At 38.8% G+C, this 27,079-nt stretch overlaps 1 protein-coding gene across 1 annotated transcript in view; it reads left to right on the top strand.

Annotated features, from left to right (window-relative positions):
• Positions 1 to 2,027: 2,027 nt before the first annotated feature.
• Positions 2,028 to 27,079, top strand: part of astn1 (astrotactin 1) — a gene marked incomplete at both ends in the record, with an annotated part of 359,967 nt that continues 334,915 nt past the window's right edge. The window contains one exon of the mRNA XM_080503139.1: positions 2,028 to 2,325. Within this exon, the coding sequence (XP_080359265.1) occupies positions 2,028 to 2,325 (298 nt within the window). The remainder of the gene's footprint in view (positions 2,326 to 27,079) is intronic.

The following is a 27,079-nucleotide window of genomic DNA, read 5'->3' as shown; positions in this document are numbered from 1 at the left end:
TCCTCTACTAAAGCTGAAAAAACACAAAACAAAGCAAAAAAAAACTTATGATTGGCATTGAACCCTTGAACAGAACATTTTTATTTTTTCATTTCTCAATTTGAATAAAACTGACAATATAAATATTTTTCTACTGTGTTTAGGGGGCAACACATTTGTATTTTCTGAATCATATCAGACTATTCACACACAAAAGTGCTGTCATGAACCTCTAAGTCTTTAAGAATTCAAGCATGTAAAGCCACTGAAGTGATATGACATATTGTTCTGCTTTTCTTGATCATTTTGCAAGTATACACACTCAACATTCCCCTTGACATTTCCTTTGTCTGGTCTTATTTGTGTTCAATAAAGGTTATCAAGCTGAAATGACTTTTTTTTCAGTGAACAACAAACAAGTCATGAGAAGAGGAATGAAGGCTTGCTTTGTTGATTACTAATTTAGATCTCACTTAAAGTACTTCAATGACACAACATAATAGTCACCATGTTATGTTTTGCTTGATATCTCCATTTGTTTTTAGATTGTAGCTGAAGTGCTTTTAAACTGGACTGAATGTTTTTTGAAAGTTCTATCTAATGGCATCCCAGTATATTTATCAAAGAGGTGGTTCTGGGTTTAATCCAGGATATTTTCCACCGTGTAGCTTTTCACAGTGTAACACAGGTGGAGGCCAGATGTTATGTTTGTTTTGCTGGCATTTAGGTTGAATCATAAAAGGTTCCTGAAATTTTCACTTTCTGATTTGTGATGTTCATCTCAAAATATACTTTACCATAATAGTACTTGAGATAAGCCAAATATTAAAACACCGTACATACACTGTTATTAAGCGCAGATCATGCAGGCTCTCTTCAAAGAAAAATAAATATTAGCATTTTCAAAACAAGCCAAGTTTCAAAGCACTTCAAATGCACTAAAGTTTTCTTCTGTTCTGGCATTTATAATTAAAATGCAAACATGAACATATGCTGGACATCTTGTGATTGATACAGTGCAATATGCTGTTCACAGCAATGGTTTGTGCTTGCTGACATGCAAAAATCCAACAATGCCTTTTGTATTATTGTCTTAGCATTCCTTTTTATAAATCAGTGAAGAACTACTTTGCATGGAAACTTTGGTTTCGGCTGTTCAGCAAGCACATGATCAGCGCTTCCATCTGTGGTTTTGTTTGTGTGTGAGAAGTTCCTCAAATTGCTCTGAACTGGAGGTTGAGCACCTTGCGCCACAGCGGTCACCTTTAAGGTGTGAATGCATTAGAATGTTTTCAGATGGCGTTAACATATCCACAAATAGATTGTCATAGTCTTGCTTTTCAGTCAAAGTAATTTTGTCAATTAAGGCATGTCTATATGGCAGACACTGTCATTTGAGCTTGAACAATGAGTTTTGTGCAAGATCCATCCCTTCATACTGCTTCATCCAACAGGATTGTCCTGCAGGATTTAGATGCTCATTAGAATCAGGTGTATTGGAGCAGGGAAACATATGATGTCTTATCTGCCTAGTTTGGGTCTCTCCCTGCTGCATGACTGTAATTATAGCATTATAGGGTTTTCTCAGGAGTTGGAGGACAAACTTTGGACGTCCATGCATGCTTCTTGTGGAGCGTCCACCCAATTAAATAGCACACAAACTGATAAAGATGCTCAGTTGAATTACAAACAGATGATATGCAAATTTAGAAGAAAAAAAAAATAGGACAAACATTTAAATTACAAATGATGGCGCTTTTGGTGAGGACACCCCCAGGGCGCATATCCTGTTGGTAATCTATACTCAGACATTAGAGAGCCATTTGGAGAGTTTGTCGATCAATTGCAGTAAAGGGGGTCATCGGCATTACAACACGAGCTCACACGCGCTCAGTGTTGAAATACAGCATTGATCATACGAGTGAAAACAAGAAGCGTTTGTTTCCCACACTGCGAGAGCCCGCCGGCGGAGCACCCGCCCCCTCCTCACTCGTCCGCCGGGCTGAGCGACGGAAGGGAAGCAGAGAAGCTGAGCGTAGAGACGGGAGATGGCGAGCATCAACATGGGGCTGCCGCTGCCGGGGCTCGTCTGGCTCCTGCTGGCCATCCTTGCCGCCAACGTCCGCCGTCTTAACGGGGACGAGGACCAGAACCAGGACACCGAGTGCAAGATGAAGAGCGTCACCGTGTCGGCGCTGCCGTTTCTGCGGGAGAACGACCTGAGCATCATGCACAGTCCGTCGGCCTCCGAGCCCAAGCTGCTGTTCTCCGTGAGGAACGATTTTCCCGGAGACGTCGTGGTCGTGGACGACCTGGAAAACACCGAGCTGCCCTTCTTCGTCCTGGGTGAGTGTTCGGAAGCGCCGCGGTCAGAGCGGCTCATTAGCCCCGCTCATCAGGCGGATTAAAGCTTTCTCACTGTCCCCATCACTGCATCGGAGCATCTGTTTACCAGCTAAGGCCCGGCTACATACCTCGTTTCTTACTGCAGCCGAAATAACAACCACAGCAAATATCCTGAGCGCGCAGATGTTTTTTATTCCTCCTAATTATTCAGTCATATTTGCTAATTGACTTCACCTGGCGTTGCTCGCTCTTGCGGATCCATCTACACTTAGCATGTGTCAGTGTTCTCATGACAGGCCTTGTAGCATCCACATGCTAAAAACAAACCCTTCTCACTCATTTTCAGCTATTGTAGCTTCACTTTCATGCTTTGGATGTTCATTCATGAGTTGCCCCCCCCTCCCTCCTCCCTCCTCCGGGGCAGACGCACACACGTGGTTTCGCTAAAGCTCCATGAGTTAGAGGCTACTTGCTGGATAAAGCAGGTGCAGTCAGGCTCCTCTAGACCTCCTACATGTTTAGTTTGTTTTTTCCCGCACAACTTTAAGTCAGACAAAGCTCGCGTTAAATGGCATTAGTCTTTGTTTAACATTGACTTTGGAGCTGTAAAGTTTGGCCGGGTGCTGACCATGGTGCTGAATCCACCTCCGTTAAAGTTCCTTCGGCTTTCAGGGGATTGTCTGATAATTAACTTATTAAAAGTAACTAAAGCACTCCCAACTTTGTCATTAAAAAAAGGCTTTTGTTTGACATTGTTATGAATATATAGAAGATCGTGTTTTGCTCAAAAAGAGTACCCACCTACGGGAACAAAGGCGGCTAAAGCCGACAGTCGCATCTATTTGTAAACATGTTTTCGTGTAACATATACATGTTATTCATCTTAATTGATTTGTTTATTCATTTGTTGAGCAAAAGCTCTCAGTGGTGAAAAGCATTGAAAAAGGTTCCTGTGTGAAATTAAACGTATTACAAATACACAACTGTACGGAATTCAAGAGAAACAAGACTTTTTTTTATTGTTATGAATGTGTAAAAGTTTGTTTTAATCAAAAATCTGAACTTTAATTAGCTATAGTGAGCTTGCATTATTTAATTTTTTGTTTAGAAACAAACCACAAGTTAAAGCAGAAAGTCACATCTATGCATATTTAGATTATTGCTGAACATTTCTGTGTTATAGTGTCACTTTTTATAGGCATGTGCATTTGGAGTGGAAGCGAATGTGATTGGGCCTATGTTCAGGTTTTTGTGGTAGAGTTGTCACCTGTTTCTATTTTTTATTTTATTTTTTTAATAGTCTGAAAGTTGCGTAATGTCATACATTGAAGCTGGAAATCCCTGTCTGCATAATTTTAGGGTGAGTTGGAGAACATGCTTTATGTGGATGTTTTCAAGACATTTCTATATGGAAAAAAATATATGATTTTATCTCATTTATCATCAAAAATACAAACTAGTCAGTTTATTTCTTTGAAAACAACTGTCAGATCGCACAGAGATTATACTGCAATTATTGAGCTGTACGGAACAGCATTAAAAACAGGTTCTTGTCCAAAGTTTACCAATGTACAAACCGTACCACCCCCAACTTTGTCATAAACGTAAGGCTCTTGTTCATTGTCATATATGTGTAGAAGTTTGTTTTGCTCAAAAATCTAAGATTAATCTTCCCTCCGCTTGATAAATCTCAGCACACAAACCAAACTGCAAAATATCAATAAAACGGTCATTTTTAGCACACTACTTTCCCTGAGCCATGAAAAACATGTTGAGAAATCCTCACATTTAGATATAGTATTCCAAACTAAGTCTAATTAATTTTTTTCTCTGTGAGACCTCAAAACTACCTGTATTAGAGAAAACTTCTACCACTTTGAAAGTCAATGTGATACCTTTATTGTGCAAATAAAGTGCGTCTGGTGAGGTGGGTTTTTTTGTTGTTTTGTTTTCAATTTCACTGTGTGCCCATCTGCTGTCTTTCGGACACTATTCTGATGAAATGAAATAAAGCAGTAGATCACAGAATAAAGTACAGATTACTTTTGTTTTGAGCATTATCTTGTGTTTGTTTTTCATGTCATTATTATTCTCTCAAAATGAAATGCTTTCCTCAATATGTTAAAAAACAAACTAAAAAACTTGGGACTACCAAAAAGGTTTAAGAAATAATATTATTAGTAATTTAATAATTACTAATATGTGCAGTGTACAACTATTGTAAAGACAAAGATGTCAAACTTTGAATATTTGTTGCAAAAAAACAAAAGTAAAAGTTAAGCAACCCAGATCATCAGGGGACTCTGGTTTCCTTCCACAGTCCAAAAACATCATTTCAGCTTAATCAGCAGCTCAAAATTGGCTGCAGGTTTAAATGTGAGCAATGTGAGATTGCCTTGCACTCTGAGGCTACACTGTGATAGACTGAGTTTACCTTCGAATTGTCCACAATCAGTTGGGAATGGCTCCAGCTCCCCTCTAAATTAGATAAAGTTGGACAGATAGACAACCCACATTATTTTGCTGCCTCCATTTGTAAATCTTTGAGACTGCATCATGGAGTTACGACCAGTCAGTCTAAACTTAGATCGTTCTTGACTTTATGTGGCCGTTTCAATTAAAAAAGTTGTAAAATGTTTTACGGCCTGATCTTTTAATCAGAGATTGGGGGACTTTGCAGAACATAAGGAGTTTGGTTCATGGAATTATGTGGTACTGATTTTGTTCTTCATGACAGCGGTATACTCACAAAGTAATTAGCTTTACTTTTCTTTCATAACTTTGATGACCAGCTGAGATGGAGGTTAATAAAAGATCTCTCAGTAATTAGTGGTGTTTGGATTCTGCTGCTACTTTCTGGTTTCTCTGCAGCTTCTTCCCTGTTGCTTTACTCAGTTCCCTGTTGTTTGTTCTCTGGCATTTCACCTATGTATGTATGTTTTTTTTTTTTTTTGCGTGCAAATGATCCCAAACTGTCTGATTGATTAACTTCTATGTCCCCTGTTCCCCCATAGTGATGGGATTTGTGTCTTTGATTGCTGTGTTGAAAAAACCCCCCAAAACAACTTAATGATGGCCTGACTCATCGCAAACCAGATGTTTGCTCAGAATGTTAAAAGGATGGTCAACAGTTTTATTGGCACTTTCTTTTCTGTTCAAGTTCATCTACTATAATTTCTTAGTGATGGTTATCAATTTTGCTTCCTAGCTTGATGGCTAGGATTGGGGTTCAGGAGTTTGCATGTTCTCCCAGTGGGGGGGATTTTCTGAAGTGTCTCCACTATAAAGAAAAATATGAAATCTTAATGTCGAAATGCAGCAGCTGCTTCAACTTGAGGAAGCACTGCTGGCAGTTCTCTTGAGAGCCGGCTTCGTCAGAGCGTTTGATTTATTTCTGCGGCTGAACTCGAGGAAGCTTTCAAACATCTTGATATTTCCAGTCCTCCGTGTCTTAAAGTGATTATGAACTGTGATTTCTCTTTAATTAGCAGAGTGGTTCTTGACCTACCGTGGCTTACAACAGAGCTTAATTGGACTATTTGGTGCATATCAACACTACCTGTGCGTTTAATCTTATCTCCATTCAACGGTCTCAAATGCATTAGGAGGGCCAGAATCTCAACCAGCATTTGTTTGAAAATTCCCCTTCCAGGAGACAAATTCATAGATCAGAGGAAAATAGTGTGAGATTTTAAGGTAAGTTGAGCAACAGCAGGGCTTACCCAGCAGAGATACTGTAGTTGGTGACCTGATGGTGTCATGTTAGCTCTGCTGCCAAATGGAAAGAGGGTGTCTGGCCTTTTGTGGAGTATACATGGAATTTCTTTTGGTTGTACCATAATCAGAAGATAGCAGTGTTTGTTTGTTGTCATTCACATGTGCATAGGAATGAGTGTGTTCATGGTTATTACGTGTGTTAGCTTTGTGTACGACTCATGACCTGTTCAGGGTCTAGCTCGTGCTTCATCCAGAGTTGGCTGGGTTATGTTCCAGCTTCCTGGAGACTGGGATGAAGCAGTTCTGGCCGATGGATGTATGGATGAGCTGAAGTGCTTTGGAAAGCCACTGTCACTATTAATTTTCTTAACTTAAGCACTGTTCTAGGCACAGTATTGCTTATCTGTTTAAATTAACAGACATGTGGGTGCAGGGAATAGTCCTGTTAATATCCCAATGATGTTTGTGGTATTACTATGTGTGTTTACGCCATGAGACCATGATGGCTCTTTTGAATAGTTCATTGAAAGACCTAATTTAAACAACAGTTAATTCATTATGGAGTGGAAGGAAATGAGGTAAGACAAATGCACAGCAGATCTCCCAGGACAGGTGGTTCATATTAATGACTTTGAATTTGTCTCTGACATTTTATTGTGTAGTGTTTTGCTCCGAGATAGAAAACTTTTAATGAGAATTCACACCAGGGAGCCCAGCATAATTCTGCCTTTGTGGTTCATGTAGCATCCCTGCTATCCAAATATAAACAGTTGAGCAGCCATGGACTTTTATTTATTTAATTTCCCCTATGTGTTTGTTACTTGATTACTTCCCAGTTAACAATAACCTTTTTTTCTAATGAAATAGGTCTACGTTTTGAAATGCAAACAACCATTTACACTTGATGAAAATGTATTTTCCAAAGAAAACTAATTTTCGCCATGGTTGTGTGACTGCATTCATAAATGAGCAGGCTTTTAATTTAGGATATTTCTATCTTGTCATTGTCCAACACAAACCCTCGTTGTTGACTCTCATTGGTGCTTCTGTGGCTGAACATTTACTGTTGGCTAACTTAACCAACAATATTGACAACATACAGAAATATATATATAAACATTGATCATTTCATTAGGCTCTCACTTGGTGCATTCATCGTTTTGGTATTGTTCGGGCTCAGTGAGTTCGTTTGTTTCCGAATAAAGTAATATTGACCTGCACTAATGTTCTACCCAATTTTTTTCTGCATCAAATATTCAGCCTGTTTCACTCAAGCGCAGCCATGCATTCATCCAGAACCGTTTTCAACATGGCAATGATATTTCTTGATTGATCAATCATAATAAGGTTTTTTTTTTTATCTTCTACGGTCTAATTGTTCAATGTGTAATTGTTTTAACCACTATTAATTGAACTCAAATGTGTGAAATGCTCACAGATTTGATCAAGCATTGAATAAATGGTCAATGTAAATAAGTTAAGTTAAACAGTAAATTGCTGGTAGGTTATTTAGATTTGTCCAAACTAACGGTTATTAGTTAATTGGTTTATGGAGTGCTGGGAAATCTATTGGCAACTATTATTGATACATTCATCTTTCCCCATTGATGCACAATTATGTAGATTTTTGTTTTCCACTTTAATTAAATTCTCAGGTTCAACCTTGAGTTGAGCAAAAGACTGTCATAGAACAAAGATTTAAATAGTTCAAGATCATCGAATTGTTATCTGCAATGTGTGGAACTGAAGTTCATTTATAAAGGGCATTTAAATCTAAATTAAGCTAATTAAACTGAAAGAAGCACTCTATTACTGTCATTAACCGGCTAAGAAGCATTAGGTGAGACACAGGCGAGACAGACAACCTGGGTACCTGCTTTACTGCCAGTACAAGAAGTCTGAAAGGTACGGAAGAGTATTGGGGCCACTGAAGAAGAAAAAAATGTGGATTGTGCTTGTGTACTTTGAAATAAAAGCATCAGGTGTAATGTAGCCACAAGTAGGGTTGAATCCAGCTGTGTCCATTTTCTTTTAGTTTCTGGAATAAACACAATTCTGTAGCAACTTCGATTGAATTTTAACTTTTGCTGTTTGAGAAGATCACCCAGAAGATCTGTAAACATAAGCAAAAAGGCCAGTCCATATTTGTAAGTTGCAGCCTTCCATTGCTAGTTGAATCATACTCATTGAAGTGATAGTGTCGCATTGAATTGACCTAAAATGTCATAGTTGATTTGATGTGACCCATATTTTCATGACAGAATAGTGAAGCACTGATGGCTAGACATCAGTTTATTTACTTGTGTTGTGTTTTGGCATGTATGCAAGTAAAGTTGTAGTTTGCCGAGGGAAAAAACATTTTCTGCTTACAGGAACAGTATATTCCACGGTGGGGCATGTCTAAAACAAATTCCCAGTGGAGTTTACTGATATTATGCAATAGCCAGACTCAGCAAAAACGCATCCTTTGAGCAGATTATGATCAGAACTTTGTAACGTGGCCTTGTTAGCAGTTAGCTTCATAATTATGTGGGTAGAACACTCACCTTTGGCCTTTTCTCTTGTGTTTGCATGCAACTTTTACAGGTAACAGAAACAGTAGCTGTCAAACTTCTGTAACACTATAATTCACTTCATTGTCCAGTCCTGACTGTATGTATTTGCATCTATAATAACACATTCAGCTGTATTGTCATGGGGGTAAAACTAAATTGTTTGAGGTGTCAGGTATAGAATGTGTATGGAAAGTGACTATTATGCTTTAAGAGTGTTTTCAGAGACTGCAGCACTGGATTACTCTGACACAGACATGGACTTGGCCGCCTTTCAAACTCCTTGTTTGATAGTGAAAAGACTGAGCGTCTCTTTAAATGCCACACACTTGTAGGTTTTGACTCGTACCCTGACCACTTCACTCTGTATTAGATGGTTGTGTAGCTTTATCATGTGGACTCTCTCAGCAGCAGTACTGAGGCTTTCCTCGCAATTCCCATCAGCCCTTTATCCTCCGTGTCTCATTAGGACACCTTACACAGCTAATCTTAGTAATTATGAGTTTTTTTGAAGACCGCAGAGACGCAGAGATCAGAAAATTTTTCAGAGATGGACTCTGTGTTCTATCTAAAGGTGAAACTTTGCTGCGGTCTGCCTATATTCCAGAAGAAAGATGTTATGATGCATGCTGAGCCCTTGTTATTTTCATTAGCCTATCAACCTCTTTTGAAGTAAAATGACTTTAAAAGTTTATCGAGTTTTAAATACATGTCTGTGTGTAAGTCTTGGTGAGACTAATTTAAATTCTGCTTTTTTCCACATTTCATTTTTGGCAGACATTTTTTTTTCTAAATTGCTTCCCTGGGAAGCTTTTAAGAAGCAATATGAAAAGTGTGTGTGTGTGTGTGTGTGTGTGTGTGGGGGGGGGGGGGGGTCTGTGAGTGATGGTAAATTCAAGCTGCAGCCACTCGTTAGTGTTGGAGGAGCCTGGCTACATTATTAGAAATTTACCCTTTTGGTGTTGTGTCATAAATTGTACGGGAGGTGAGGTAATAAAGTTGCCCTCTGAGAGACACTTGAGCTGGATTTGCTCTGGCGGTGATTTGCTCATTCACGCCAGAAGGCTTGGAAGGAAGTCTTTCTCTAACTGCCTACCATTCGGCTCACCCTTCTGGAACAATAATTTGGCTGGTACCATTCAGAGCCACACCGGAGAAAGTTTATAATGGTGCCACTGAAGTGTGTATTGGATCTCACTATTGCTTGTTTGTGTCAGGTAATCAGTGTGGATGCTCTTCTAAAAAACCAGTGCATGTCTCAAGTTTTTAGACTATGATAAAGCTGATCAGACACTGAGGCTTGTAACCTTTACATTGTGTTACAGGAATGCAATGTAAAGCTCAGGCGCACATATTGAAATGGGACTAAATCATGTTTTTTGCCTTCATTTTTCTTTACATCTTTTAGTATTCACATGGCCAGCTATGCAGGCAGTAATCAAATCAAGCTTTTTTTTCCGGTTTTATTAAAACGGATCATGCATTTACAGCGTTGAAACCAGCATGGAGGAAACTTGGCATCGAAAATGATATTGGGTAGTGGATACCATGTTTTGAACAAAGAAAAAGGAAAAAATGTGTTTCATACAAGTGATACCTTAATGTTGATCTCGATCCTACAGTATTACAACAACTATAAAAGAGGCAGTGGTGGCTTAGGAAGCCTGAAAGGTCAATGTTTGAATCCCATCGGCAGGCAGCAGTCAACAGATGATCATCATCGCATGACTTTTAGCAAGAAGCTGAAATTGTGCTTTGGGATGGTCAAAAGTAATCAAGTAAGTCCTGCCTGTTCCTGAAATAGCAGTCCCTTCTCTGGCTCCAGAGAAAGCCCTCAAATAGAATCTTGCAAAGGCTGTCCAGACCCCCCATTATGACTGTCTTTTAATCCTTATCCAGCTATGTGTATCACCTTGAAGTACCAAACGAGTAAATTCAAGCCTTTCTTATACTGTACATATACAGCCTAACACTAGTTAAGTCCCTCTAATCCACTGCAGGCTTATTTGTGACACTTGGCTCAACTCCTTGATCCTTGGCCATTTTGTGAAATTTCCACCTCAGAAAACATCCGTAAGTTCGAGCAGTAAGTGCTCCTTGACTGTAAGTCAACAATAAATAACCTTGGGCTGGATGACAGTAGTGAGATTACCATGCCAGACCAAAATTAAAGCAACTTCACCAAAAGTCAACTTTTTTTTTTTTTTTAGTTCAGGATAATGAAGTTTCTGGGTGAATAATGATTCATTAAACATTAGTGAGCTTTACCCTATTTGACACAGTTTTAAATTAGACTGTAAATCAAATGAATTGCAACATAAATTAGCACATCAATTCAATCTATATGAATCGTGAGAGTACCAGGCAGCCTTCACGAAGTGTGCCACATTCTGCAACCTTTGCAAAATTGATTGTGGCTTGTCCTTCAGTGATGGACACAGCCTGGTAGAGGAGCACTAAGCCCCAAAAAGGATTAATCTATACTTATTTACACTTCACTGTTGCATGCATCACAGTTTTTTCTATCGAGAAGTCACTACTAGACTTGGAATTGGTTGCAAACGATCTTTAATAATTGTTGAAAGGAGCTGAACCACTGCACAATAACTGGTGTTTCCATTATCAGGGATAAAGTTCTGCATTAGATTCATCCCTGGTTTGGAACGTTGAGCTCTTGCTGCATCCCCCAGAGAAATTAAAATGTGCCTTCATATAGTCGTGTCATAATGAATATGTTATACATACATCTAATTACCGTACATGTAGGCTGTCGAAGACACTCGCAAGATGAGCTTAGTGAGCACTCAGCTCATTTATTAATTGAATTTTCTTGCCGAGACAGCACTTTAAGTCTTTTTTTTTTTTTTTTTTTTTATAAGTGTAGGTGGGTTATGCAATCATCACCCGCCTTTTCCCAAGAATACACCCAAAATATTTTTACACTTGAAATAACTATTTGGATTAAAAACATTTAACACCCCCCCCCCCCCCCCTCAAAAAAGAACACAAACAGAAAACATTGCACCCAAAAGGTAATTTATCACTGCTGCCCACCAGCATTCTGTTCATTTTTACCCATACCTGTGAAATTCAGTGTGAAGAATTTATGCATTTATTTATTTTTACATTTTATCTCAACGTTGAATGCTATCGTCATGTCTTGTACATCCAGTGATAATTCTTCCTAATTGGCAAACAAGAATGGCAGACGGTGAAGTTAACTCTGTGGCTCTGAGGCCACTGCGCTCGAATGTATTTTTACTGATCGAGAAATTTCGACTTTCCACCCGCCAACAGAAAAATTATTACAGATTCAAGTCCTAAATGAAATATGATTGCCCAGCAAGTATCAAGAAGGCACAGCTGCTAACATCACACCCCGGATAACCCAGGATTTTATCTTTTTGCCTCCCGCTTGTATCTAATTTTAAAAAAATTTATTGGTTTCCACATATTTGTTGGCCCTCTTGTGGACTAAATGTGAACAACTTGATTAATTGTCACATCTGGATATCAAAAGAAGATATGTCAACACATGCTGCCTATGGTAGGCAATCAAATTAAGTATTTTATTAAAAATACAAAAACAAAGAATGACCTTGGAATATGAACATGGAGTAAGACTGACAGTCCTCGCTGATACTTTTGGTGTATGATTGTACGCATGAATGGTTAATTTGACTGATCATGCAAAAACTTGAGACCGCTGTAGCAGTAAATATGCACTATACAAGTCGGTTGGGATAAGTTCCAGCTCTCCCATGGCACCCAGTATTGAAGATAATCAAGTGTCTAAGATTGAAGAAGAATACAATTTTTCATCATCGCAACTAAAAATAACAAATTTTACAGTAAGAGGATGGAGTTCCTCCTTTCTGCTAAGTTGTCCTGCACAGTCGTTAGTTAAAATGTCTTCCTAATGTTATTATTCTGTTGACAAAAGTCTTCAAGTCTGCATTCACAGTGGAGGAACACGGAGGATTAAGTCAGCGGCTTTAATTTGCTTTTAGCAATCATTTCAAAATGTAACCACTTTTCTCATTTATTGCAAAAGCTGGGCTGCACATATTGCAATGCTCAAACTTGTTTGTTAATTCATCTTTTGTGGAGCTTTTCCTCTAATGCCACAGTTAAAGAAGAAAGGTGATTACACACATGCCATTTACAGTTATGCATGCACTTTTAGGTGCTGCCATTAAGGAGTGCACATTGTGCACTTTAACAGAGTTGTAGCCTTTTAGCCAGATCATTGAAATAACGAATTACCTGGTTCATGAATGAGCTGCTGCTTCAGGTGTTTCCAGTCTCTTACTCCACTCTCAGTGATGGCACCAACCTCTGTTTGTTTCAAGCTACTCTTAACTTTTTTATCAGCATTGAAAGGGGGATTTAAAAAGCTCCTGTGATGCTGTAGTTAAGCCGCTGTTGTGTCTGATAGATATTTGGGGCGAGGTTTGTTGATCAATGGGAGCAGTTATGAACAAGATCCAAAACTTTTATGTTTTTCATTCTTTTGAACCATTTTTTGGAACAAAATGGCACAAATCTCTGAAGTAAAGCACAATTATGGGCTTCATTTGTTTAAAAAAAAAACACACAAAAAAACAGTCACTGCAAGTTTTGGCTTATAGTGTGGCCAGTTTAAATTGCCAAATACTATGTCAGTGTCAAATATTAACAAAGACTCATTTTGAAGTTACTCATTGCTTTTTAATAATTTTTTCATTACCCAAAAATGATCTAGTGTTTAATCTTAAACTGTGAGCTTCTCCATATCTTTTGGCTGCTGTTTTATAGGACAGCAGCATCCACCTGCAGTGAATATGAATGGTTCTTTTTTTTTTTCTACTTTCTCTGTTCTTGTTGAAGAGATATTGCATAGATGGAGAATTGCACAGGAGTGTGCACTTGCAAAAATAAGTATGTGAGAAGAGTCTTGGCTAAAATTCAGTAAGATATTCCACACTTTTGCAGGTTTGTGCACTGAGCAATACACACAATACTATAGATGATGGCCTCCCGGGTATATACTGCTAAGGCCAGACACAGAACTCTGCAACAGCCACACGACACTCTGAATGTCTCTTGCAGCACCTCAAATTCCTGAAGACTGCACATTCCCAATTCCCACTCTGTGTTTGCGTCAAGAAATGCCAGTGCGATTGTGAATGGTCTAAATCTTTTGCATTACAATCTTCCAAAGTTTACAGGGATTTTTTTTAAAACTGTTATACTGCAAGTTGTAACTTATTACCTGAAGCTTGGGGGCTCTGAGGAGCCTCACTATTTGCAGTCTGCTATATGTATGAGAAAAGTTTGATAGAAATCATATTATTTATAGCCTTGGACCTTTTCTCTCTCTCTCTCTCTCTCTCTCTCTCTCTCTCTCTGTCTCTCTCTGTGTGTGTGGTCCCCCTTAAAACATGATTTGTGAAATTTTGGGGGTCTCTAAAATATTAATATTGGTTATATTTATCTTTATTTGTCCATGAGGGTGAATCATCACTCTTTCACTTTAATACAGTTGCTGGCCTGCATGCAATTCTTGTCCTCACCATTTAATTGTGGGGGTGCTCGTCTTAAATGTCACTTTATATCGTGCAGCCGCTCAATTTCAAACTGGTAAATTTCTGATTTCCTAAAAAAAACAACAACAAAAAAAACAAGATGCCGGACCCTGAGGAGCAGCAACAGGAAGCTGATCCAGGTCTGTGTCTGGCTTCTATCTGAAGGCAATGTTAATAAACTGTATTCTTAGTGTTCAGAACTGTGTTGTATATGATGGTGCTGATTACTGGATCTCTTGTAGTCTGGACCATTTTTTTTTAAAATTCTGACGGTCATGCGTGTTTGCTATCAATTATTGTTTTGTTGATGTGTGTTTATGTATTTCAGAGGTGATTTTGTACATGTTAATGTGGATTTGATGCCTGGTGGAGCTGCACTTTTTTTTTTTTTTTTTTTCATTGACATTCATATGACTTCCAAACAAGCCATCCATGCAATGTCCAGGAAATTCATACAAACAACTTTAATGTGTCTGATTGTGGCCCTGAAGGCACAATTGGACACCCGTTTTGACTCAGTGGGGTATAATGAATGCATTGTGAGCCCCCCCCCCCCCCATGAAAGCCACGGTATAGTTCGGACTCTGGCCAACAATAATCACTTGTCACAAGTAAATTATGCACAAAGCAGCGGATGCCTACGTAGAAGTTACCATTGTCAGATAAGAATGTCATGCTCAGGATGAAACTTTTCAGGGAGTCACAAATGGACACTCGATAATAGGCAAAGTTTATCAGATGACTTAATTGTGGCCACAAACATGCGAGAATTGGCATGCACACCGTGGACGCTTGGATCCATCTTGCTTTATCTCAATGATTCAGACTGCTGCCGCTGGTATAAAGTTGTTTGGAATATTCTCCTGGCACGCTTTTGGTACCCTCCGTGCCAAATGAGAGCTGTCTAAATGCCACAGCTTAGCTGACTGCTGTTGTCCGAGTGACCATGTCCGGCCCTTTATGACTGCCATGTGCCATTTTCAAATGGGCACTTCCAGCAAGATAATTTAACCACAAAGTGTGAATCGCCTCAAACAGTCTCCTGAGCATGGTTTTACTGTCCTCGCATGACCTCCAGAGATCAGATCACAGTCCAGCTCCAGGACCTCTGGGATGGGGTGGAGCAGAATGCTGGCAACATGGATGTGCCACTGACAAATGTGTCGGAAAAAAAACCCCCCACAATAAATTCACAACTTCATCTCCAACTTGATGAGATGACTTTGTTTGGATCTAGTTAAATCGAGTCACATGTTCTTTACAGTCTTTCTTTGAAAAGTGCATACCCATGCCTCCTTTTGTGACTGGCTATGCTCAGTATGCTTGTGGCAAATCTGAATATGTGCCATGATTCACCACAGTAGAATCCTCATTTCCTTTACTGCCCCCGTGGTGCCTTTGTCAAGGATAAATCTGTGATTAACACCAAGCGGGGATCAAAGATTGTTTTGGTGTGTACTGAGGACTGGAGGGGAGCACGAGAGGAGGAATTGGACTGAAGGAGAGCAGTAAGATACATACACTAAGAAAGAGGGGGCAAAAATCAGGAGAGATTGTATGACATATAGCAGCGAGTAAGTGGTTGCCATGGCAACACCATTGCCTGCTTAGACAGGAGTACAAAAGAAAGGTAGCGTTGTTATTTTCACAGCAAGAGAGGCAGGAAGGAAGAGAAGAGAGACGTTTGAGGTGGCACCTTTAAACTCTGCGGCGCTGTTACCATCTGAATGCCGACAATCATGAAAGAACATTAAAGAATCAAACATCATATCATCAAACCTTGTTCAGCTCAGGGACAACTTACTCCCAGTTACTACTTTCACCTTGTTTCCCATTCTGTAGTTCCTCTGCGTAGTACAAGAATCGAGTCGTCTGCCTCAGAAGTAAGGAAGTGAAAAGGCAGAGGAGAATAGAAAGGGCAAATCTGCATCTGCTTTTCTTGTCTCTTGTATTTTGGTCCAGCTGAGAATTACACTGAAACACTTTGGTTTAGTTTTTGCATGTGTTTTTTTCAAATGTGTAATAACTAAAGTTTTATAAAGGTAAAAAAAAAAAAGAGATTACAAATATGTTAGCATTTTTCAATAGTTGGGCTCTTTGAAGCATTTGGAATACCAAATGCTTCAAAGAGCAGTGGTGTACAGCAGTGGTGTACAACTTGCTGAAAACTACCACTTAAATACTGTTTTTATGAAAAGTAATGGCAGTACTTCACTAGTTACTGAAACACGGTAACTTTTGCGTTCCTTCAAAGGCTTTTCCATTTGCCTTAATGTGCATACAGTTGTTATCAGATGAGCAGAAGAGAGCAGGATGGGAAAAGCTTGCTCGATCTTGGTTTTCAGTACGAGTACAGACTGAAAGCAGGGGCTCACAAGCCTTCTGACTTTTTGGGTTTTAAGCAGGAGATGTCAGAAATGTTGCTTGTGTTCATAGCGACATCGATTTTTGATCCTTGGATAATGGCTCTTCCTGTTATTGTGAAACCAAATTCACTATGCGTTGGATTGTTCACCGAGAAATGGGGAACATGAACTGGGTTTAGAACACCGTGAGACAGATTATTTTTACCTTATGAATGATGCGTTGTTGCATTAATTCGTACATACGGGAGTTGAGTGAAATGGAAACTTTGAAGCTCCTTTTGCCGTTGTTAAAGTGACATTCATCTTGATAACAGGATATAGAGACTGCAGATCTTGTACTATTTTTTTCTCATAGGAAAAAAACCCTGAGTAACTTCAGGAGCTGTAACTGCACCTTAAATTTATATCATTTTTTTTGCAATCGGTTAGTTGAATCCCATTGCCAAATGTACTGCAGCCACCTTCACATGTTTGTTCATAATGGAGTGACTCCAACACTTAAGGCAACCCATGTCTATTGAGTAGTACATATTCACAATAAATTCCTTGGATTAAAGCCAATTAGTTGCATTGAGCCTATACATAGGCTCACAATATTAGTGTTGTTAATAATTGTTGGCATATCGAAAGAATCTCATTGTAGAAACAATGGAAATCTAGCAGTAGAGAAACATATCTGATACAACCCTTGTTGTACATTTGCATATACATTTTAAACCTTTTAAATCCCTTATCAAATTAAGTTACACTTTTATTGCTTGCAGGTACCCCAAGTTGTAAATAACGAAAACTCATTAATCATTTGTCACCGTGCAGCAGCTGAAGCAGAAACACAGCGTGTAGTTACAACAAGGAAGTTATGTGAACAGTATGAAATATTAAGTTTTGATTAAAGCTGCTCTGTGGTGTTTTCTTGGAAAACAAATCATTTGTTTGCCTCTTGCATCGATCACCGAAATGCATCGTGTACCTGCAATGTGTCGTTGTTGTTTCATGTTCAAAAAGTTACTGATCTCCCTTTTGCCCCCGACTTGCTGTATACAAAGCACGTTAATATAAAATGCAGATCAGTAAAAAATACAATTGCTAGATCTGTGTGTAGCTGTATCAAATGTATCTACTTTATCTTTCAAGGACAATGGACAATTTAAAAAGAAGTTGTGATTACCACACTTAAAATAAAACCACTTCTGTTACATTTTCTATACTGCAGATCTTAGAAAAACAACAGGCTAATCAAAATACACTGTACAGATTGATTTGAATACTATGAATTTGAACCCAGAAAGAGCTGTCATTATACAACGAGCAGATGTAATTATACATGAATTATAGAAAAAGATGCACAAACTTTTCCACCCCTGTTTTCTATTAATAAAAGAGCAAAGGGTGGTAAAAGTGTTGATGTGACTCTTGTTAACAGTCGGGCTTAATGAATTAATGAAATATCTGATATCTGATAAGGAAATGATTAAATCAAAATGTTGTCCTATATTGAAATTGATCCGTTAAACATTTTCAGCAACATTATATGATTTTATTTTTAACTATAAACTTGAAAATTACTGAAATATACAATACAGCAGCCGATGAATTATTGAAGCAAAACATAAAATGATAAGAAAATAACGGAAAAACATTGCTGTTCGTTAGTTTTTATGTTGTTTTTGTTTACAAGATCATTTTCTATAATTTGGACTACCAATAGATTACTAATGGATATTATGATTTACTATCTTGTAATACTTATTTCCTGATTGGAATTAATACTTTTATTGTTGGGAGCTGTATTTTTAACTGATGTACAACAATTGTTGTTTCTTATGGTTAGAATATTATGAAAAAGGTGGAAATAAGACTATATGAACTAATACATTTCAATACCAGAAGGTGATGAATTTCCTGGAGTGACACTGAAATTTGCCTTTTCACTTGTTTTTCAAATAAGTTTCAAAAACATGTGCATATTTTGCACTAACTCAGGTAAACACGGGGAAAGAAGCCCACTCTCATCTGGTTTGGGTAATGTGCTACAATTCGTGTGGATTGCAGGAGGAATTGCCCAGGGACCACATGCAAACTCCACACAGAAAATACCTCAGCGCAATTTGAACCAGGGGCCTTCAGAATTTGAGGGAGGAATTGCTGTACATCCCATATATTTCATTCAGTGTTTTCTAAGATTTGATGTTTGAAAACCAGCCTTGGCAGGGCACATATTTGTTTATTTCTATTTTATGTCAGTGTTTTCAAGACTCTGCAGACTCTTAACTTATCAATTTCTTGGAAACTGAATGTTGTATTGTCTGGAATTGGGTGTGCTGGTAGGAGGAGATACCTGAAACGCCACAAGAGCAGATTGAGGTAACATAACTCTTCTGATGAAAAAGGAAAAAATTCCAAAGAAACTCATTTTGGGGGGGAAAAGCGTGGGTAAACAAATAAATCAAGAAACAGCAGCAGCCGAATGAGATAGTCAAACTTGCAGTCATTTTCCCCGCTTCCTTGCAGCTTGTTGATATAGTTTTTCAAAATATGGTACTGCTGCCCACATGTGTTCATTTGGCTTTCAGAACAAGAGAGATCAAGGAAGAAAGAAACGGTAATCTGTATGCAGGCTCACAGAGGCCAATGGCAAAAGGTTACGAGCTGGACAAACAATCAGACTCTGGCGAGAAAGATCTTTTAGCCTTGTTTTAAGATTAGGTTGTAATTTATGGCAGGCCATGAACATGTAGCCCTCCTTGAGAGTTTAAGGCAAATAAATGGAAAGATTGAGAAATCCAGTATTCATATGAAATGCAAGCATGGATGAATTTAGAAAGGGGAGGATTAAAAAAAAAAAAAAAAAAAAAGAGCTCTCCTGAGAGGTTTTCAGATTGGTTTCCGCTTAAAGGAAACATGGAGATGTTCTCGTGTTGAGAGCAGCAGAGCAGTTTCTTGGTTTCTCCCTCTGATGTCCCGATTTCATCACCCCAGTAAAAGCAATACATCTTAATTTTCTACTGTCATCACACACTGGCCTCGATCTGTCATTTTCTCAACCTCGGGGATAGATGTTATGCACTGGAAGGACATTGGTTCAAAGGCAATACGACATCCTGGAAGCTTTTCCTTTTTTTTTTTTTTGCAAGAGATGGTTAGTTTTATGTTTGATTGACCTCTGCAGAGCCACATTGGGTTCCTCTGAGGCGTTTTTGGTGAGACAATTCTCAGCAAAACCAAGCTTTGTTGTTTGAAACAATGAAATGTTTTTTAATAATTTATTTTTTTTTTTTTTACAAAATCATCTTCAGTATGATCTTAGTATCAGTGTCAGCCTACTTGTCATTGCTGTTATGGAGAACCGGTGCAAATCATGTAACATAGCTTCTTGCCATTAAATCTGTAAATAAGTACTCTTAAGACTTAACATTTTAAAGATTGGCCCATTTTATGTTTGTAATCAACCGCCCTTTAACAAGCTCCCATGTGCATCAAAGAATAAATGCGTTACTTGTGGTAATGCTGTTTAGAAACTGTCCTAAATGTGGTATATTTTCATGCGTAAGAGCACAATTTCAACTATATGGTATTTTAGCAATACATACATAATATAATACATAATAAGACATAAAGTCCTAAATCCACCTCCTCTATTTGTGGCATTTAGCAACCTTCAGCATGCATGTTTTCACCAATCTATCCTCACAGTATGGCTTTGTTGCTAATGTTACTTTGATGGTGAGTTTGAATGCTGCGTGTGACGTGTCCACCAGAGCAGTACCACCAATAATCAGGAAGAGCCAGTTAATAAATTGGAAGCTCATAACAAATGGTGTAAATCATTAAAGAGCGGCTGTACAATGCCTCGAGGTGTTTCATGGCCTCACAGACCACTGCTGCCTACAGCGCTGCCTCAGAGTGTGCCCCTTAACATCACCATAATGTGTTGTTTTCATTTCAAACATAATGAATAAAAATGAAACAATGAAAACTTGACATGTTCGGCAAAGAGTAGGAAGTTACACAAGCTTAATAAATCCTACCCTTTCTCCGGTCCATCCGTTTGCATCCTGTAATTTTTTTTAATCAATCACATACTTATAAACATAATTATACACAAAAGCGCCTTTTGAGACTTCCTTCTCGTTCTGTCTTGGGGGGGGGGGGGGGGGGTTGCTACTCTTCTTGATATTTGACCAGCATGTTGATTTAGAACGGGGCCCCCCCTGACGGGTTTCTCATTCCATCGGATTGAACGGACCCAATTATAGAAACAGTGACGTTTGCCCATTTTGATGGGCACTGATCTGTTTCCAGGCGTACGTAGCTCACAAAGGACCCATTATTTGTCATTCTGACTGAATACATTCTAGAATGACTGGGTCAGTCTCAGGAGGAATGTTAAAGGTACAGTATGATGGCAATGGAATGATTTGCTCGTTGTGAATTAATTCATTGGGCCAGTCTGACCACATGCCAGGCTCAGTTTTGGCAGTTTTTTTTTCTTCCCCTTTTCGATCAGTAGTTGCCAAGAGTTTAAGCAGTTGTTTTGTTAGTTGCTCCATCTTCCAATGTGGGAACCTGCTGCTTCTCTTCTTTTGCTGGAAAGAAAACGGAATTCAGTGTAAATGTATATTAGGAGATTGAGTGGGCCGGGAAAAACTAATTGTTTTCTCCTCACACAATGTTGATTATTTTTGAATATTTTAATTCGTTTTACTTTCATTATTTTTTATAAATTATTTTAATAAATAAAAACTAAATAATTATTACAATGAAAATAAACTGAACATGCTCCAACAATGGCATTCTAAAAAAAAGTGACATTTACTGTAACTTGAAAAGCATGGTGTGATTCTTTGCTGTTTACTGAGAAACACATTATACATACTTACATTTCCCCACATTGTCAAATGTAAAATTGAGTTAGCTCAGTTTATTTCAGGCTCAGCAAGAAGTCTAACATTTTAGAGTTTGTCATTTATGTTTAGTTTACTTGTTTGATATTTGTAGCTGCCTACTGGCACATCTCCGTCTCCCTTTGGCATTTCCTGACCTTGTTATGTCAGTCTCTCAGTCAAAACCCAGGGAAATATGGTTGCCTAAGATCAATCAGAGTGAACCCAAAATAGGACTCAAACTTTCTCAGGTTAGGTCTAAACACAGTAAATACAGAGTGGGGGGGAGGAAAAGTTCACTTGAAGCCAGGTCAATGCTCAAAGACATTTGCATCTTTTTCTTTCCCCGACAACCTTCAATTAATTTATGGGAATAAATAATGTTTGGGTTTACCTTAGTTGAGAGGAGTCTTTTTATTTCAAATTCCAGCCAATGCTAAATTAGAACTTTTAAATCAATATCTTTCCATCAGAGTGATGTGCAAAGCCTATCCCTGTTATCCAGCATTGATTGGACTGCAGCCTAATTGACAACTAAATGACATTGATTATGACAGGCATGACATTATCGTATGCATTCAGCGTTAATAAATTACCAGGTTCTTCGCCGTCTGTGAGGAATGTTTCGATAAAGAGCCATCTCCCCTTCGCATCCAGATAGGAAGATTAGCAATTTGTTGCTGATGAACGTCCACGGTTGATTGGCTGACCTGTGATATATGTGCAAGTTCCTGACAAGTTGTTCATAAAAACATATTGGTAAGAGATGTATTGCTGTAGTGACATCATGCTTTCAGTTAAGAAATTGTTCTTCTAATTAAACACCTCACGTTGAACAGTAAATGCATTGCTTTCTAAAATTTGATGGAAAAGTTGGCAACAGAAGGAAAAAGTTCTGAAATGTTCTTGCAGGGCTCAGCCTTAATACAAGGGAGGCAAAATCAAAGCAGTGACTCCATTTCTGCTCCCATCCTTCCTGCCACTTTGATATGGCACTAGATATCAGGCAGACGGTGCTGTATTACTTTTTGCAGGAAGCCTCTCTCTGCCCGTTTCTATCCACTTAAGCTGCAGCAAGTCGCAAACAAAAGAATTGTGCAGTTGAAGACTGTCTCATATTTCTTGCTCCACTTTTTTTCCCCCCTTCTTTTCCATTTTACTGAACCCAGCAGTGTTATTTTTCCGACGGGCCATCTCAGAAGCTCACCTGGCCGACCGCGTCAAAGATGGATACAGCATCTGGAGGTTTAAACTAAGTGGATTAATATGAAGTTTTATGTGTGCCTTTTTTTTCACATAATGTCAAGACTGGCCAGAGGCTGTTATTAGGGCTGTCAGGTGCCTGTGAAAGTGGCACACATGCCAGCTGTGCTAAGTTGGTGAAATATTTACATGGTCATAAATTTTCAATTTGTCAGGGCTCACTCCCTTGGGGAGCTTATCACCTATAAATGTCACAGATGGTAAAAAGTAGTCTGTTTAGAAGGAAATGGACAATGACATGGGGGGGGGATAAAACGAGCCAAGTGTTTTAATCAGAGCTTATTGAAGAGGAGCACACTGAAGGACTACATATTTAACTATTTATCTAAAATATGACATATATTAGAAATGAGTCTCTTACTTTGAATAATGGGCCAAAAATTACAACACTTATGTTTGAAGGACTACTTTTGCAAGTAGAACTCCGCTCCACCAGAGCAATACAAAATGTTTGGACGAAGCCGATGAAGACGTTGATTTTGGTGACAGTGGTACAAAGGAATATGTGACGTTTCGTCTTGTCTATTGTGAAAAACGTCACCTTTCTCTCACTGAGGCAATGTATATTTGAAGGTTTCATTTAGTTTGAGCATTTTGTAATTATTTATTTTAACTGTCTGTTTTGCCATTATTTTCTTCTTCTTTCTTGTTGTTTTGGTCACCTTGATTACCTCCTGAGCGAGGAGGACATGTCGGCCAGCAGAATAGTGTAAAACCTAGCCACTTGTAAAAACATGATTGAGGTTATCAGTCCCATCGTGAAAGGAGTCGGTGTGAATGTCTTTTACATTAACTCAGGATCATTGCTTTTAACAAGTTAGGGGCACTCTCTGCTCTCATGGACACTTGTTTCTGCTTGGATAAATAGCTTGCCTAAAGAAAATCTATATTAAATATCTGGTCTGTTGCAGCCAAACAATTTCTATATGATGGATATAACCTTTCGATGAACTCTGTTCACACCGTGGAAAGACTGCAAGTTCTTGTTATTTCATTTGATTTGTCTGCAACCATAACTTGTTGCTCATGTACATGATCACATTCATCAAATATTCTTGAAAGTATAAAAAAAAAAACATGTTTGAAATGAATGAAACTCCCATAACATGTATGCTCTAAGATTTTACAGTTGGATGAAGTTTTTGTGGTATCTCCTAACAATCAGGGCTGGGCCTGATTTTTTTTTAATTGATGCAAATCCACCACCACCGCAAGTCTCCACCTTCACAGCAGTCGGAGACTGTGTCCAGTACTCGCGAGCTTAAAGCCAGCAGTTTAAGGCAGTCGGCAATCTTCGAAAAAGCCGGCTGAAAAAATATCGCAGACCTCGCTCAATGCCGTCTGTTATGTGTACAGTAGAACCTCAGACGAGTGACCTGGTAAGAGTGGATACATTTCACAGTGCATTTCAGTGTTTCATTAAAATTGACTTTATGTTGAGATTGTTGTCATTTTTCGTACTAATTGTGTGATTAATTCATCCCGTACACTGTGAACACAACAAAGAAACACTTTCAAGTGTAAATTCAAAGGTTATTATAGCAATATTTTACCAGTGCAGCTCACTCAAAAAGAAACTGGACTGTGTGAGGCTTCTGAAGTAAAATTTTATTCTGTATACTTCTTTGTATATATTATATTCATGTGTGTATATCTATCTATCTATCCCCGGGAGAGCCTGAACCCACTGCTGAAAAAAATCCTAGAGGAAGCATTGGGTTGCTTATATGCATTTTAACTCACAATAAAGTTGCACTTTTGACAATATATATGATGCCTGCAGTCATTTTTGAGTGCATTGAGAAAAAAAAATAGAGAATTGCCCACACCTAATATGAAAAAATATGTCATCAAACTCTAAGATGACGATCGTGTTATGAGAAAATGTCTGACAATAATACACAGTTTTTACATGATACAGTTTTTGTCTTAGAGTGTTTTGATATGCCATCACATTCAAATATAATGAAAGCCTTTGTTGCTCCAGCTGAAAGCTTGCAAACATTGAAAATGCCCACAGTTTGCTTTCTGTTAGTGGTCCAGACAGGTACCAATCAGTTTGACTTTACAAGTCTGTCCTTCAAAATTATTGAAATCTCTGGTGGGTGTGTCAATACTGTAGTATTTAAAAATGCGTAGTTGTGGTGTTTAGTTTACAGTAGAAAAGTACATCCATTCTTGAGTGTCTTTGAAGGGTTTCATCCAAACTGTGTGTGCAGCAATCACACTGCTTTAGCTGCTCCAACTTGGTGCTACACAATCTAACCTCACAAGATAACAGCTTTGTTTTGTTGTCAGCCAAGGCAGCAGCTGAAGGAGATGGCTGCACAATGTTTTTACTTTCTGAAACTGAGAAGTGACATGTTTTTGTTGGTTAAGCTGCTGTTATAGCAGTTTTTGCGTACAGACATCTGTTTGTTTTTTTATCGATTTTGACGCGCACCATTTGAATATGACGTGAAATTCTTGCAATACGTTGTTCATTGGATTCCTCGTTTCAGTTTTCGCGGCTTATTTAGTCTTTTTGCCAGAGAGGAATTATGTGCTTGCACCTTTTATCCATATCCTCCTCTTAACTGCAGTTTTATCACCCTTCCTCTGTCAGCCAGTCCGTTTGGTAACCGTTGCCTTTGCTGTCTGCCTCCTCTGCTGTCTTAAATTTGTTAAGCATCAGCTCCACACTTGTCTGCCACTCATCCGCACACAAGCAATCCTGGCAGCTCAAGTGGCTGTGTACTCGGATAAATTTATCGCACATGATATCAAGCGAATTACTGGTGCAAACTAACATTCAAACAGAACGCAGCAGTCTACATGTGGAATGGCTCCGTATCAGTGAACGTGTCTTTCAAGTGGCTTACTGCTTGCAAAAAAATACCCCCAAAAAGTGTCTGGCAAATGTAAGATCACTAACCAGAGGAAAAGGGATGTGGCTACATGTGTGTTTTCAGGCATCCCCTAAATAGGGTGTGACATTAAGCTGATGATTAAACCCCTCGAGGGTGACAGGTGAGGGGCGCGGGAGGCGGCGTTGTGAGGCAGTGAAAGACGGCTGACGTGTGGGGAAGGAGAAAGGCACCGGGGAGAAAGAGATGGGGGACAAGAAGAAAACTGAAGGAGGAGCAAGAACAAGTAACGATTGAACTTGAGGAAGCAGGAAAGATTTGCATTGGGAGAAGACTAAAAGACAAACATAGAGATGAGCCCACTGATCTATTAGATAAGTGGCCAGAATTGTCAGTGAGTCTGAGCCAAGAAATGGTGGGGCTGATGAAGCTTGGCTTTGTTTGGTCTGTGCTAATAGAATTAGCTATAGGATGCATATTCTCCATATGCAAATGCTGAAATGTGTCTTGTTTACTACCACTGTGTCCATGCACAGGGGCACAAACCACAGATGTAAGTCGCTGTCTCATGGTGAGATGTACACATGGAGGCCCCTGCACTACTTTAGAATGTTGCATTTGAAGCAGTTCACAAACACTAAAGCTGGTCTACTGCATCACACACACTGTTTTGAACTACATGATTTGCTGACCTTCAATAAAAAAAAAAAAAAAATTACAGGATCCTAAAAATACACAATAGAAGTACCACATTTAATCTTGCTGTGCGAGAAAGACCTGCCTTGTACAGGCCTCGAAAAGCCAGCAAAGTTATTCGCTGCGCGTATTCTCAACTTGGTTTATAAAAAAAAGTCAGTGGCGAGATGTATTTCTCAAGCTGTCAGAGCATGGGAAGACTTCAGAGCTTTATGGCAGACCTTGGCATATTCCTATTTCTTCTGTGAGCCACCTCTCATGGTGTCTGCACTTCTTTTGAGTTTTTTTGTCTTTTGATTTCTTCTTGCTGGACGTTCTCTTACTGACCAGGAGTGCATATTTCCCTTTGGGATGAAAAATTTGCAATAGGCAAGTGCTTCTGTACATGTGCAGTGGTGGGAGTTGTTTATTCTCTCCCACGAACGGCAAATTACTAGTCATCTCTCCGGTGATGCTATAAAAATGTATGGTTCTGCAGATAGACAAGAGGGCTTTATGGGGAGGTAAAGAACTGGTCAATCCTCTAACACTGTTTTATCAAACTTAGACTCTACCTGCATGCAAACTATCAAAGTTGACAAGGAGTCTATCACAGTTAACCCTGTGATAGACTCCTTGTCAACTTTGATAGTTTGCAGTATCACAGTTCACAGGAATCACAGGAACTGAATTGATACACTTTCGTCACGCCTTCAGGAATTCTGGTTTTGAATTTGTTATAGGCCACCATCGCTTTAAATGTCTTAGAATGCTGGAATACCCAGAATACGGCAGCATCAATTACACAAAGTTGTTCTTGCTGTGAGTCGAGAGCAACTAGACAAAATTCCACTTTCAGGCAAACTGATCTTTAAATGGATTACA

The sequence above is a fragment of the Blennius ocellaris genome (genome assembly GCF_963422515.1).
Source record: "Blennius ocellaris genome assembly, chromosome: 10".
In the NCBI taxonomy this organism is placed as follows: Eukaryota; Metazoa; Chordata; class Actinopteri; order Blenniiformes; family Blenniidae; genus Blennius; species Blennius ocellaris.
Note: the sequence above shows the minus strand (reverse complement) of the source record. Positions and strands in the feature narration are given on the sequence as shown.